Source organism: Hevea brasiliensis, chromosome 8 (genome assembly GCF_030052815.1).
Source record: "Hevea brasiliensis isolate MT/VB/25A 57/8 chromosome 8, ASM3005281v1, whole genome shotgun sequence".
NCBI lineage: Eukaryota > Viridiplantae > Streptophyta > Magnoliopsida > Malpighiales > Euphorbiaceae > Hevea > Hevea brasiliensis.
In genome coordinates, this window is record NC_079500.1 from 89602371 (window position 1) to 89616154 (window position 13784).

A 13784-nucleotide genomic window follows, 5' to 3' on the forward strand; every position below is an offset into this window, starting at 1 on the left:
GTCATGAAAATTTCAAAAATTTTTTTTTTTGAATTGAGGTCTGATCTCAATATTACCCAATCTCAATAAATTGCTCTTAAGACAGACCAATCTCAAGACTGATCGAACTCAAAGATGATTGGATGGTTGGCTGAACTCAATGATGTTCAGATGGTTGGCCGAACTAATTGTTCAGATTGTTTCCTGAACTCAATGTTTTCAAATTGTCTCCTGAACAATTAAATGTTTCCAAAAATTCAAAGTTTAAAATTGTTTAATGCTCGATCATAAGATTATTCGATCTCAAACTTGATCCCATATACTTGTTCCAGTTTTAATGTTAATCGCAGTTTTTGAATGCTTATTTTCTCGATCTGCAAGTTCAAAGTTCAATTCCCGCATTCATATTATCCGACTTCAACAATGTTTTGCTTATTTGGCTTTAAGTTTCAAAGTCCGGTCTTAAGGTTATCCAATCTCAACAAACTTTGATAGCACGTGCCTGCTTTAGTTGTGTTAGGTTTGGTTAGTCCGATCTCTAAAGCTTTTGGATGTATTGAACTTGTAATTAAATGACGGTCTCATGATAGCCCGATCTCAATAAGAACAGCACTAGAAGATTGATCTTAAAGAAAAAATATTTTATTAATCATTCAAAATTTTACAAGGGTCACATGGTGGACGGGTCCTCCCCAGCCCAATCATCAGATACATTTACATTCCCCCCCTCTTCCCTTGGTTCACTATCGCTCCCATCATCAACACCTGGAGCAAGCTTCTCGAGCCAAGTGAAATCCTCCTCAGGATAACGTTTGACCAGCTCGACTAGGAGATCGCCTCGGCCTACACATAAGCACCAGCTTCCTTCTCCAAGGCCTCGTTCTCTTTTGCCTCGATCTCCTCAAAAAATTTAGCTAGGTCAGTAACTCGACTAGCCTGCGCATCCTCGAGTTCTTTCTATAGTAGAGCTGTTTGTTCTTCAGAAGACCTCACTTGTTCCTCAAGCTCCAAGATCCGAGCATTCGCAGTTGACAGCTAACTCTTGGAAGCTATATCATCCTAAACTGCCTTTGAGATCTCACTCTCAAGAAGTTGACCTTTTGATCGATCATATGCTGGGTAGTGATTGTTTCTAAGCTCAAACTCATCGACTAGCTAAGGAGTTCTTTGATGCTTGCCAAGGCCATTCGAGCTAGGTCCTCAGGGAGGCAAAAAAATGCGATGATGTTCATCTCTGGTAGCTAAAGTAAGCGTCAGGTTAATGTCGTTTAGTCATATGTCATGCACGTGACTCATTTTGGGCTCCATTGCCCTGTTTTAAATAAATTTTGGGCTTCATTACTATCACAGTTAGAGGTTTAAATGGCTCAGAATGATTGACCGTTAAGAGTTTTTAGGAGGGCTTGCCTTTTGCGCAAAAATTTATAGAGGACTTAAGTGTTACTTCTAGTTTATAAGATACGTTGGGCTCTCTGCTATATCCACCAACATCCTGCGCATGAAAGCTCTTTGAACACACGACTTTCTGTAGCTATCCACGTTAAACCCTAATTCCACAACAATATTAATATACATACATACTGTATTGAGTTTCACTATATATTCAGAAATTCATGGGTTGCGCATCTTCTCTTCCAGGTATCTTTCCATTACCTTGAGCTATTCAATTGTAATTTCTGGGTTGGGGTTTTACTGTTGCAAATTTAGTCGATTGAAATACAATTACATTAATTTGTTTGATATATGGAAGTTTTGTTTAATTTCTTTGAACTGGAAAAGATTTAGGATTTGTAAAGAATTGTGTAGTTGGCGTCTGATTGAGTGATTTGTATTTAGTGGTATTTGGTTTTGGTTGTTGATAAGTTGTTTCTAATTTAGTGATCAATCTGATGATTAGTGCTTAGTTTGATGGATTGTGTGTGTGTGATCATGTTTGGTAATTTGGCTTAGCTTGTAATTGTTGATGAGAGCTCGTGTGGTGTTTGTTGACCCATTTCAGAGTTGTTGCTAATTTTCTTTCTTTATTTTTTCTTCTTCTTTCCCTCGTCCTTTTGGGGTAATTTTTGTAGGTGGGAGTTCTGGGAGGTTGAGTGGACTTAACAATTCTGAGAGCAATGGAGTGCCTGATGCCAAAAACCTACGAGTCAAGGTAACTTTTGAGACTTTAGATGTTGACTTAAGTTTATGGATTTTCTTTTATTTTTGTTCCTTTTTATAATTTGAACAATCTAAAATTGTATGTGCCATATGGGATGGGTAAGAGAGTGTTGAAAGGCAAAATTTTTTGTCATGTTCAATTAGGGGCTAACCTGATTATCATTGTTGTAAAAAGTTTTGGAAATGTGCCTATGGACCTATGCCAATGCTTGTGGGTTATTAAAGAATGATTATGAGTTTGCTGAACAATCCTTTTATTTATATTATTTAGAAAGAATGATGCCATTTGTCTAGAGAGCTTTGCCAATTATTTTTTTTGAGCATCCTTAATGGAAATGAATGCAGCTGCTGATCTTTCATTCCTTTGCTGTGAACAGCTGGTATTATTAGGTGATTCTGGTGTGGGTAAAAGCTGTATTGTTCTTCGTTTTGTACGTGGGCAATTTGATCCAACATCCAAGGTGATGCACTTGTTATCACTCTGTGCTCCTCCAACACAGCTTATCTTTTATATGTTAAAGTGAAATTGTGTCGATAATAGTTCATGTAAATATAAGCAAGTGCTTTCCCTCTTAAAGGCCATAGAATTATTCTTGACAATTTAGTTATACATGTTCGTTTTTATTATTTCAGGTAACTATTGGAGCTTCATTTTTGTCACAGACAATCGCTTTGCAAGATTCTACAACAGTTAAATTTGAAATATGGGACACTGCAGGACAAGAAAGGTAATTTTTGGTGAAGTTAATTTTATAATGTTGTTTCTTATGGTGGAATTCTCCACCTGCTTCACTTCATCTTTCCTCCACAGATCCCTAGCTGTAAAATTTTAATTGCTTCCTGCATCTTTCTAGATATGCTGCATTGGCGCCACTATACTACAGAGGTGCTGCAGTTGCAGTTATTGTGTACGATATAACAAGCCCAGAGTCATTCAACAAAGCGCAGTATTGGGTTAAGGTAGTTTCCTTGGATTACTATAGTACTTCTTTTTGGCCTACCTATTCTTTCTCTCTGCTCTTCTTTTGAATTTCTTTGAGGTCAGAACATGATCAAAATGGTAAATTTTTATTCTAAGGATATAAGACAATCCTAGTTTGTTATGTTCCTAGGAATAAGATCTCGTCACAGGTCGATGAACTTAGCAATCCTCCTCAAGTCCTGCGCTCCTGCTGTCTTTTCTTTGTTCACGTTCCTGTTCTTCCTTGAAGTACCTATGTTGGAAACTTAACTTGAAGTCTCATTAAAGAGAACCCTCCAATTTCATCGATACTTTTGGATAAAATGCTGCTTATTTTATTAATCATAATTGATGCCTTATATAAAAAGGCTACAACAGAATAGAGGAACAAGACTTCTAAAAAAAAATTACATCATAACTAATTATTTTTGAAACTTGAAATAAAAATATAAAATCAAAGTTGCAGAGGAAGATTTAGGTTGAAATAAAAATTTAAAATCAAAGTTGCAGATGAAGATTCTGGTCTGGTCCCTTGATTTTTGAAATAACCTTGAAATGGATTTACTGCAATTATAAATTTCAAACAATTCAATATGCCCACAAATGCATCCACAACATTACTCCCCTCCTGAAGATTAAGCTAGTTCTCATGCTTGAAATCTAAATAAGTAGCATGAAATTCATTCAATGGTTCCCACCAACTTCTACACTGTCCCACACAGCAACCAGTGGTCCAGGATCCTTTAACTCTAGCAAAAATAATTTCATGCAGTGATGGTTGAGTGTATACGGCTCATCACAGTTGTAACATAATCCCTTTGCATGACATTTGGCCATCTCCTCCCTGCTGAGCCATTTATCAAATGGAGTTGCAGCACTACCCACACTTGAAGTCACTACACCGCCAAGTTGTTCGTTTAGTGTCAAATTGAATCAAGAGCTGCTGCTTCTCAAAAGCACGAGCAAAATTCATTGCAGTAATCAAATTTGAAGGATTCTGTAACTCTAACTTCTAGCCAAATATTTTCCTATAACCCTACTATTAACAGGTCAACTTGTTGGTTTGTTTGGACAGAAGTTGCCCTTGCCAACAACGATTGGAATTGCCGTTGGTATTCATCTACGGTCCCAGTCTGTTTTAAGTTAAGCAGTTAGCTCAAAGGAATGCTGCACAAAGGTGGCCCAAATTGCAAGTTACATTATTCCTTAAATGCTTGCCATGTCAACCCCCCCGCTCTTTTCAATCAAGTTTGTAATACCATAGCTAAGCCTCACCAGTCATGTGAAAGGCAGCTAAATTGACTTTATCTTCTTCTGCAGTACGTTGATTATGGAAAAATTGTTCACATCGGTTAAGGCGTTAAGCCATCCAAGTGGATCATCGGAGCCGTCAAATGACGGAAAATGGAGTTTTGCGTATCTAGGCACCACACGTCCTTCCATTCGCTCGTCAGCCTGTTGACCAAAATTTTGTTAGCTACTCCTCATTCCATCTTGGTTCTGATTTGTTCCTTTGTTAAAGGTTCACACCAGCTCGGATAGTTGCTGAGCCAAGTCATTGTATAGAGCTTTGAATTGTTGCATGAAAGTATTTGGCTTCTCTTCTAGACTTGCTAGTTCACCCATGATGACTGGCTCTGATACCAAGTTGTTATATTCCCTTGAATAGGATCTCATCACAGGTCGATAAACTCGGAAATCCTTCTCAAGTCTTGCTGTCTTTCCTTTGTTCACGTTCCTGTTCTTCCTTGAAGAACCTATATTTGAAACTTAATGTGAAGGCTTGTTAGAGAGAACCTTCCAATCTCATAAATACTTTTGGATAAAATGCTGCTTATTTCATTAATCATAATTGATGCCTTATGTAGAAAGGCTACAGTAGAATAAAGGAACAAGACTTCTATAAAAGTTACATCATAACTAATTATTTTTTAAACTTGAAATAAAAATCTAAAATCAAAGTTGCAGATGAAGATTCTGGTCTGGTCCCTTCATTTTCAAAACAACCTCTAACTGAAATGGATTTACCACAATTTTAAATTTCAAACAATTTAATCTGCCCACAAATGTATCCACAACATAGTTTCTAGTTGGAATTGGTCAAACAGAAGTTATACTCAAATATCCATGCTTCAAGGTGTAATGATTCTCCATTTAAGGTTGGAACTTCTAAATATTTTGAGATGTTAACAATTATTTAAGACTCAAGAAAATAAAGCCAAATTTGTATTTGTTAATAAGAATAGTGTGGCCACTATGCCAGTTGATTAGAAGATAAGTGTTTTGGTATCATTGTTGATGAAGCACCAATTGGTTTCGGTTTATCATTCTTATTGTCTATATAAAAGTGGGAAGCTTTGATTGAGGTAATTTGAGCCTGCTAATTTTTCCATGGTAAAAAAAATTGTACTTTTTTTTGCACATTTTGGTTTACAGGCTTGCTTGAAATGACAAATTGGTCAATGGCCAAAACTTTTGCTTTATGTGTATTGTCTTCTAACATTGTCTTTGAATGAGGAATTTAAATGGAGAGATTTGAATTTACTAATTCTTAGATTCTTTATTTTTTAGATTTATTAATGTAAGTTAGGCTGACGAATATGGATAAAAATCTTATTTGATTGTGAATTTGAAATACCTAGAAAAATGTGTTGTTTTAAGTTCACCAAAAACAAAATTTTCTCTACATTTATGAATTTAATTTTCAATTCATGAATCTAATTATTGAAAAATTTACTTAATTTCATCCAAACAATTTAAAACAAAATTGTGTCAAAATCCTCTCATTTGAAACTCTTCAATCCAATCATAACATAAAGGACATTGGTTCAATATTGTACGTGCATGCTATAGACATATATTGGGTTGTGGGAGAGTCATGACAACCTTGTAGATGAGGAAAGTTCTTAAATTTTAGCAGACTCTGATTCACAATTGATTCATGGTACAAAGGTATCTATAAGGGAAGGAGAGGAAAATTGACATTAAGTTTTGCAATATAACATGTGTGTTCTCTAGTTGGATTCCATTAAGGTCCTTGTATAAGATTATTTTTCTTCCTAGTTGATTAAACTTCCTGTTTTTCTCCTGAACGATTTGAATGTATTATTAATGTGTTTGATTATATTTTATTTTTATGGTGAATGTTTCTTTGTAGATGAAAATTTTTATTTGGTTATAAATTGTCATGTAACAGGAACTACAGAAACACGGAAGCCCTGACATAGTCCTTGCTTTAGTTGGGAACAAGGCTGATCTTCATGAGAATCGAGAAGTACCTGTTCAAGTGAGTGCGGAAATTCATTGTGAATGATCAGTATGAAGTGCTTTGTTATTATGATTTAACACTTTGTTTCATTCTTGGAGGATGGTATGGACTATGCTGAGAAGAATGGAATGTTCTTTATTGAGACTTCTGCCAAGACTGCAGACAACATAAATCAACTGTTTGAGGTACCTCTGATGCTTTTGAAATTTTTTATAGCGTAGTTCTGTTTGTGACAATCATGACTGCAATGGCTTGTAAATTTCTTATGAGACTTTGATTAATTGCCTTATTACTTTCTCTCCACCACAAATGTAGCCCCCATCACCCACCCAAAAAAAAAAGAGGGTTGTGGGGGTTGGGAGGGGAGGAAGGATTTATTGGATTCCACGCCTATGGTAAAAGAGCATTAAACTAGTGATACTTTCCCTCCATGCTGGGTGCAGTTAAGTGGCCCCAGTAGAATTTACCTTATTTGGACTATGATTTTGGTCACTTTACATAGGTAATTGAGTTTAGAAAAAACATTCCCTCACTTTACATAGTTAATTGAGTTAAAAGAAAAAAAAAAAAAATCTCTCCTCCCATTTGTATGTAATCATCACCACCCTTAAAATCTCTCTCTCCTGCCTTTCCTTGGAGTATAATGTTGATATTGTAGAATGTTTCTTCAGAATCAGGTGTTATTACCATCTTTGGATAAGTATATACGTAGCAACCATACTATAATAGTTTTTATTGATGAAAAAAACTTAAAATTATTATTATCAATCTATAATGGGGTTATTTTCAACTATTAGTAATTCACTTGCAGAATGACCTTCTTGCTTAGTTGTATTGCACTGCCTTTCTGCTTCCTTTCAGTAGGACTAGGAAGGGTGACTAGACTATTAAGCTAGGAAGCTCCCTGAAGAGACTTGCATTACGTGATCAGGCTCGGGCCATATAATTGGGTTGAGTTAATGATATTGTATTTTGTACATCAGTAGTCATCTCTAGCAGGCTGGCAGCAATAGGTTAAAGACATGATGTTTGAGTCACCTAGCTTAGATTAAGCTTGAGGTTCTCCATAAGTGAGTTGATTATCTAATGTCTGAGTGTGCTGCTTATGAAATTTGGGCATTTGGCCTCATCAGGATGGAGTTAGGACTAAAATGACAATAAAAAGTTATTAAATTTAAACCTGATTGATTGATGTATGGATAAATAGCCCAGTTTTAAATTTGAACAATCTCAGCATATGGTACTCGCTACTCAACTTGTTGATCATTGAGATGCTCATTTGAGTTGGATGATTGCCCAACATTTTCAGCGGTTCATCTGCTTATATATTTTATTTTCTTGTGATAAAAGTGGCTTGGAAGGGGAGCGATAGGAAGGGCAGAATTTTTCTTCACTTGTTTTACAGATTGAAATTCTAATTTAGAGAAGCTAACAATTTCTCCAATTTGGCAGGAAATTGCTAAGCGACTTCCTCGTCCTTCACCATCATGATTGCTGAATTTTGCAACTGGATCAATTAAGATGGCTTCTCTAATGTTATGGAAACCTACTTGCCTGTATCAAATTTGTGTATAAGGTGATATCTGTAATCTTTGCCCTATTTTTGTGATTTGGTTCTGAAATTCTTATTTGAGCTATGAGATCATAGATCACATTTCAACTGTTGACATATAAGATTAATGAAGACAACTATTTGAAGGGATTCCTTGATCATAAGGCTAGATTATTTAAGTTACCATTTTAGTGCAAATGTTATGTCATTGAAAATCTCATTTCATTTGTCTCTTACCAATTGCGTCAAGTGGGTGCTGATTCTATTATTATTATTATTATTATTTTCAGCTTAATGATGCTTTGAGGAGTTGAGACAGATAAATTATCCTTTAACACCCAAAACAAATTGAATGATAAAAAATATTGAATCCTAAACCTATTCGAAAATATTAGATATGCCTTAGGTTGTCTTTTCAAGTTTATAATAAATGTATTAATGTACTTAAAAGAATTATTTGTATTAACAACCTAAAGTTGTTATTATATTATTTTAAATCTCTATTTATCTGGCCATATCCCTATATCAGTTCAAAAAATTTCATTAGTGCTTTTGTTTTATAATCAAAATTTTCATCTCTTATTGATGGTTGTTGAAAATTAGCTTTTAATTTAACAAATAATATAAATATCAATGGGATATTGGGGTTTTTTTTTTTTTTTTTTTTTTTTTTTTTTTTTTTGTGGGATTACTTTTCAAGAGAAGAAATATGAAATAAACTAAAGGGATCTTAACTTCCTAAAATTTAAAACCAAACGAGGCCTAGAATTTGATGATATACTCCTGGAACACTCCCACTAATGTATGCTCATGCATTAGTAATTATGTTGTTTGCCCTTAATCTAGTGAGTCTAATATAATGTGTTGTCTGTTAGAAAGCCTTCTCAGGTTCTGTCTGATTGACCTCTTTATATATATATATACTGATTGAGGTCTTAATATCTCTTAAAGAATGAGTTAAAAATTAAAATACAAGCGATTGTTTTAATCTTCAAGGACGTAGATGTGAGAAGCATTGCTGATTTGATCACCAAGACATCAAAACGCTTGCCTCACAAACTGCTTACTAACATTACACACATATTAAGAAAATTTAGTTGAAACACAATTTTCTTTCTATCGAGTGCTTGCGAATCTTTAGTCTGCAATAATCTTTAGGCTCATGCTGCTGTTGAAAAACGACCTGTCCTGATTACTCAAGAGAGCGAAGTGGATTTTGTGTCTCTATCATGTCTGTCAAACCTTCCCTTTTGTGGTATTAGAAAGATAACCCACTATCCTTCTCTTTTGATTTCTAACCAGAGTTAACAAAGGAAATGGCTAGTCAAGAATCTGAGCTTGTGTATGCTTTGATCTCCAAATTTTGATAAGAGAATGTCAGGCCCTTTTCATGCTGACTGGCACCACCATTTGTCTTTTGTGAAAATATCTCCAATGTCATTTTCTTGCTGCACTTTTGAGCAAGTTGGTAATACTTTAATGAATACCATTTTCTGCTTGGCCCTTGAGAGCTATGTCTAACACTAGCATTTAGATAATAATTAACAGGAAAGTTTCACTTTCAATATTGGTGAATCACTAGTAGAAAATTAAGCTCCTTCTGGGACATTATCAGTTGAACTCCTGATCCCTGCAAAATCTGTATTAAACTAGGTCCAAGCCTTGGATAGGATTTGTTTGTTGGTACTGAAAGGCTGGTTGATATGCTTTTCATAAAGTGGGGTATGCAAAAGATGATAGAATTAAAAGGGACTCATGAGGCAATTGTTAGCATCTGACTGTTGGAATATGGCTTATGGGAACAATTCCCACATTGGCAGCGTACAAGAAAATTAAGGTGTGAAACTTAATGGCCTGTGGGAACGAGTCCCACAGCTTCTAGCCTTGCCAATTTGATATTGGCAACACTGATAAACTAAGATGTGAAACTTAATGGACTAGTTAATGAACATGTTGTCCTGTTTTAAGGCAAAAGGAGACAAACAGTTAGTAGACACAGTTTTCAACTGTGACGGGTCAATGTAAGCATCAAGCTAACCAGGGGGAACAACAATTACCAATCTTGAAGGGAGGCAATGAGGAAACAATACACATTTTATCAGTTTCCTTCACGCCAACTCAAATACTAACAATCTTGGTAGGGTTTGGGGGGCCAATTCTCCTTTGAACTCTCCTAATCCCATTAAGTATTTGTACATTATTGGTGAACAACAGAGTCACTTTAAAGAGTTACGAAGTAGCTTGGATAGCGACATATGATAGTTATCTAATCTTACATGTTTCCTATTCCCCTCATCCAGCGCATCACATCTAAACAGGATGAGGCATACAATGTGGCGGATACCTGAGGGCGCAGGACTGCCCAGCATATTTTTAAAATCAAATAAATGCATTCAGATTCAAAACACTTTAATTTTAGGATTCGCACTGTTCCATCATATTTATACTTTTTGTAAAAATTATTTATTTATTTATTTACAAGAGTATCAGTTCATCTATCAATTGAATTAATTTTAGATATTAAGCCATAATAAAATTTATTACCTCATACGTGATATCATAGTTTTTTTTTTTAATTTTTAGTTTAATAGTAAGTATGACTCTCCTTTAAGCTTCTTTTTCCTCAATTCTCTGGCACTGTATGAAACAATTTTTTTTTTAATTTTTGTTTTATATTTTTTAAAATTGAACTCTAAATTAATCAAACAACTTTTTTTTCAAATTTATTTTTTCAGCAATATTTAAAATTATTTTTTTATCAATAAAAATATACATTGGAAAATTAATAAATTAACTACCTTTTAAAAGTGAATTATAATTTAAGACAAATGAAAATTTTTATTTTTAAAAATGATAGAAATAAAAATTTTAATTTATCATTAATTAATTAAATTTTATAAAAGAAAATAGTAACAGTTGACAACATCATGCAGATAATTTCGCTTATTATATATTATTAAAAAATTCTATGATTTATATATATATATATATATATATATATATATATATATATATATATATATTTAAATTTCACACATCCTCACAATAAAAAAATATAATTTCTTTAGTTGGTTGGAAGACTATGATTCCTACAACTTATTGATAACTTACATTCAATTTGATATCATTCAAATATATAAAAAAGAGCTCGATAAGAATTTAAAATGTCTAATAGATGGATTGTAGGTATATATTTTGTTTTATTTGTAATTATAAATATTTATTTCTAATAAATAAAAGGTTTGTTATTTCTCTAATGTGAATATTTTAGTTACATTTCATGTTAATTATTTTATACAAATTTAAGAGTCTAGATTTGTTTCATCCTTCTCAAATTTAAGAATCCATCAGTGGGTGTACAAGAAGAAATGAGTCCCATAATTCACAAGATGAAGATGAAGATGACAAGACGAAACAAGCACTACAATAAATATTAAATTTAACAACTTTTTTATTTTATAATTGACTCTAATTAGAATTCAAACTAGGGATCTCACAATTCTAAAAATGATTCCAAAGATCATTGATAAATTTGATAACATTAATTTTAACATTATGATAAATTTCGCTACTGAAACAAAGGAATTCAATAGTGATTGAATTAATATAGCCATCACTTTTTTCTCCTTTCTATCCAATCTACTGGCAAATTATTGTTTGCTTCTGATACATGTGCACCATCACTCGTAAAATTGTGAGTTTCCTCCTCCTAAATTGAAACTATAATTATTTTGATGTGAGTGTCTGATGCATTATTTTTAATGCAATGACTATACTACATAATTTGTCCTAAGGATTTCTCCTACCTTGTGCAAACGGGGACCTTCAAAATGTACAAGTGAATATAAAAATGGTTGAAGTTGCTTATCTTTTCTCTCTTGCTTGTTGCAGGGGTTGACATTCAATTTTTTTTATTAAAACTATTAACCTTTTCATTAAAGCTACTTGCTATTGCTGAGATTATATCTTGTCTATGTTGATTCAATCCATCTATGGTATTGTCATATTTAAACAATTGGTGAAATTCTTGCAATCTTGTTCATCTTTTGAATTCATAGAATTTGCAGTACTATTGCCTACATATGACTTGGCATGATCAATTTTTCTTATCTGATAAGTCTCTATTGTTGCAAAATACACCATTATTCTGACTAAAATTTTCAATGGTCAAAGTGGTTTAGCCATAATCTAATTGATAACTACACCTATGAAAAAAAAAATTAATGCAGTCAATTCATTACTCCAAAGTACTCCTAATCAAGTCTGAAAAGTGAAAGTGCAGTATATAAGATGTGAGCATTGGAATTCTCTATCTGTCTACTAACATGGTGAGCACATTATGAAAAGAGAAAGGTTATCGTTTGTATTGACTCATTAGCATATAGTGAGGTTCATTTTGATGATAATAAAATTCAAATAGAATCAACCTAACTAATTTTGTACTCAAGTTGTATTAAGTATCTTCTTAAGTTTAATGTAAAAGAGGAAATATGTGTTGAAACCATTTGATGATTGTTATTTAAGGCTAAAACAAGATGAATTAAAATCAAAAGAAGATAGAAAGTAGCTATCCAAGTGTATTTGTAACACCCCTATTGTCATAGCCTGATACATTTTACTGTTCCGGTGACCGGTGTCGATCCGGACAAGTAAGATGATTAGAACCACATCTAAGACACCTAGATAAGCCCTGAATACAAATAATTAGTAATTGCCAAATAGTTAAGTATAAAAAAGAAAAACAAAGTATAAGAAGTTGAATGACCCAGGAGTCACAGCGATGGGTGACCTTTTCGGGAAATGACTGTGAGGTCAGACTAAACTCAAATTTCGAACCGGAAAATGTGACTCTGCGGTCCTTAGGACTATTGCGAACACAGTGAAAAAGAGAAAATCACATAAAAGAATTGTTAAGCAGATCAAATAATTAGGTCAGGGATCCGAAAGAAATATCAAATAACTTGCAAACCGGATTAAACCAGCAAGGGGCAATTTGGTCAATTCTGCCCTAGAGCTGACTCCTGACCTAACTGTCCAATAAATTTAGAGAAAAGAAAATTTTGGGATCAAAAATTAAATTAAAGAACTAATGAAAAATAAATGAAAAAGAAAAAGGAAAAGAAAAAAAAAAGTTTATTTACATCATGCATGACATAAGCATGATGCAATAAATCTAATATTTAAAAAAATTGAAATTTTGGGAATAAATCCTAATACTTAAAAGACAAAAATAAAAAGAAGAAAAAAATTCATTTCTTCTTCCTCATATCAGCCGCCCCATCTCTCTCTCATTTCTCTCTCTCAAACTCCATTGAAGCCCCACTTTGAGCTTGAGAAACCCTAAATCCAATCATTAAATCCATAAATTCCTCCATTACATCTTGTCTTTGGACCTTGCTAAGCAACTTAGGAGAAAAAAAGAAGAAGAAAGGAATTAAAGATTTGAGAAGAGGAAATTTTGTCTAAACAAGGTTAGTAATCTAAACTTGGAAATTGTAGTTAAATGTTTATGTTCTAGTTTAATTAACTTAGAAATTAACTTAAAATCAAAACAAAACAATTATTGGGGGAGTAATATGGAATTCGGCCAGCAGTAGGTGGGGTTGGGATTGAATGAATTTGGTGGATTTGAATGGCTATTTGAGGTGAATTAGGTATATAGATCATGAATGTGCACTTTGAATGCATTAGATTGAACTTTATGTAATTAGGGTTTTGAGCATGTGAAAAAAATTGGAAAAAAAAAATTAAGAATTGGTCAATTGATGTAGTTGACCTTATTTGAGTTGAGAAATGGTCAATTGTGACCATTTGTGGTGTGTGTGAATTGTTAGAAATAAGTTTTAATTCAGATTGGTTAGGATCAG

At 33.5% G+C, this 13784-nt stretch overlaps 1 protein-coding gene across 1 annotated transcript; it reads left to right on the plus strand.

The window, feature by feature from the left end:
• The first annotated feature begins 1384 nt into the window (after positions 1 to 1384).
• Positions 1385 to 8075, plus strand: LOC110647905 (ras-related protein RABF1). The gene is made up of 8 exons (XM_021801943.2): positions 1385 to 1617; positions 2049 to 2128; positions 2514 to 2597; positions 2770 to 2864; positions 2991 to 3096; positions 6294 to 6383; positions 6464 to 6550; positions 7818 to 8075. The coding sequence occupies exons 1-8, from the start codon at positions 1593 to 1595 to the stop codon at positions 7854 to 7856; spliced, it is 606 nt and encodes a 201-aa protein (XP_021657635.1). The 5' UTR covers positions 1385 to 1592; the 3' UTR covers positions 7857 to 8075.
• The last annotated feature ends 5709 nt before the right edge of the window (positions 8076 to 13784 follow it).

Coding starts and splice junctions, on each gene's coding strand:
- LOC110647905 (XM_021801943.2), top strand. CDS start 1,593: ATGGGTTGCGCATCTTCTCTTCCAG. Junction 2,865..2,990: donor GACACTGCAGGACAAGAAAG/GTAATTTTTGGT, acceptor GCATCTTTCTAG/ATATGCTGCATTGGCGCCAC. Junction 6,384..6,463: donor ATCGAGAAGTACCTGTTCAA/GTGAGTGCGGAA, acceptor TCATTCTTGGAG/GATGGTATGGACTATGCTGA.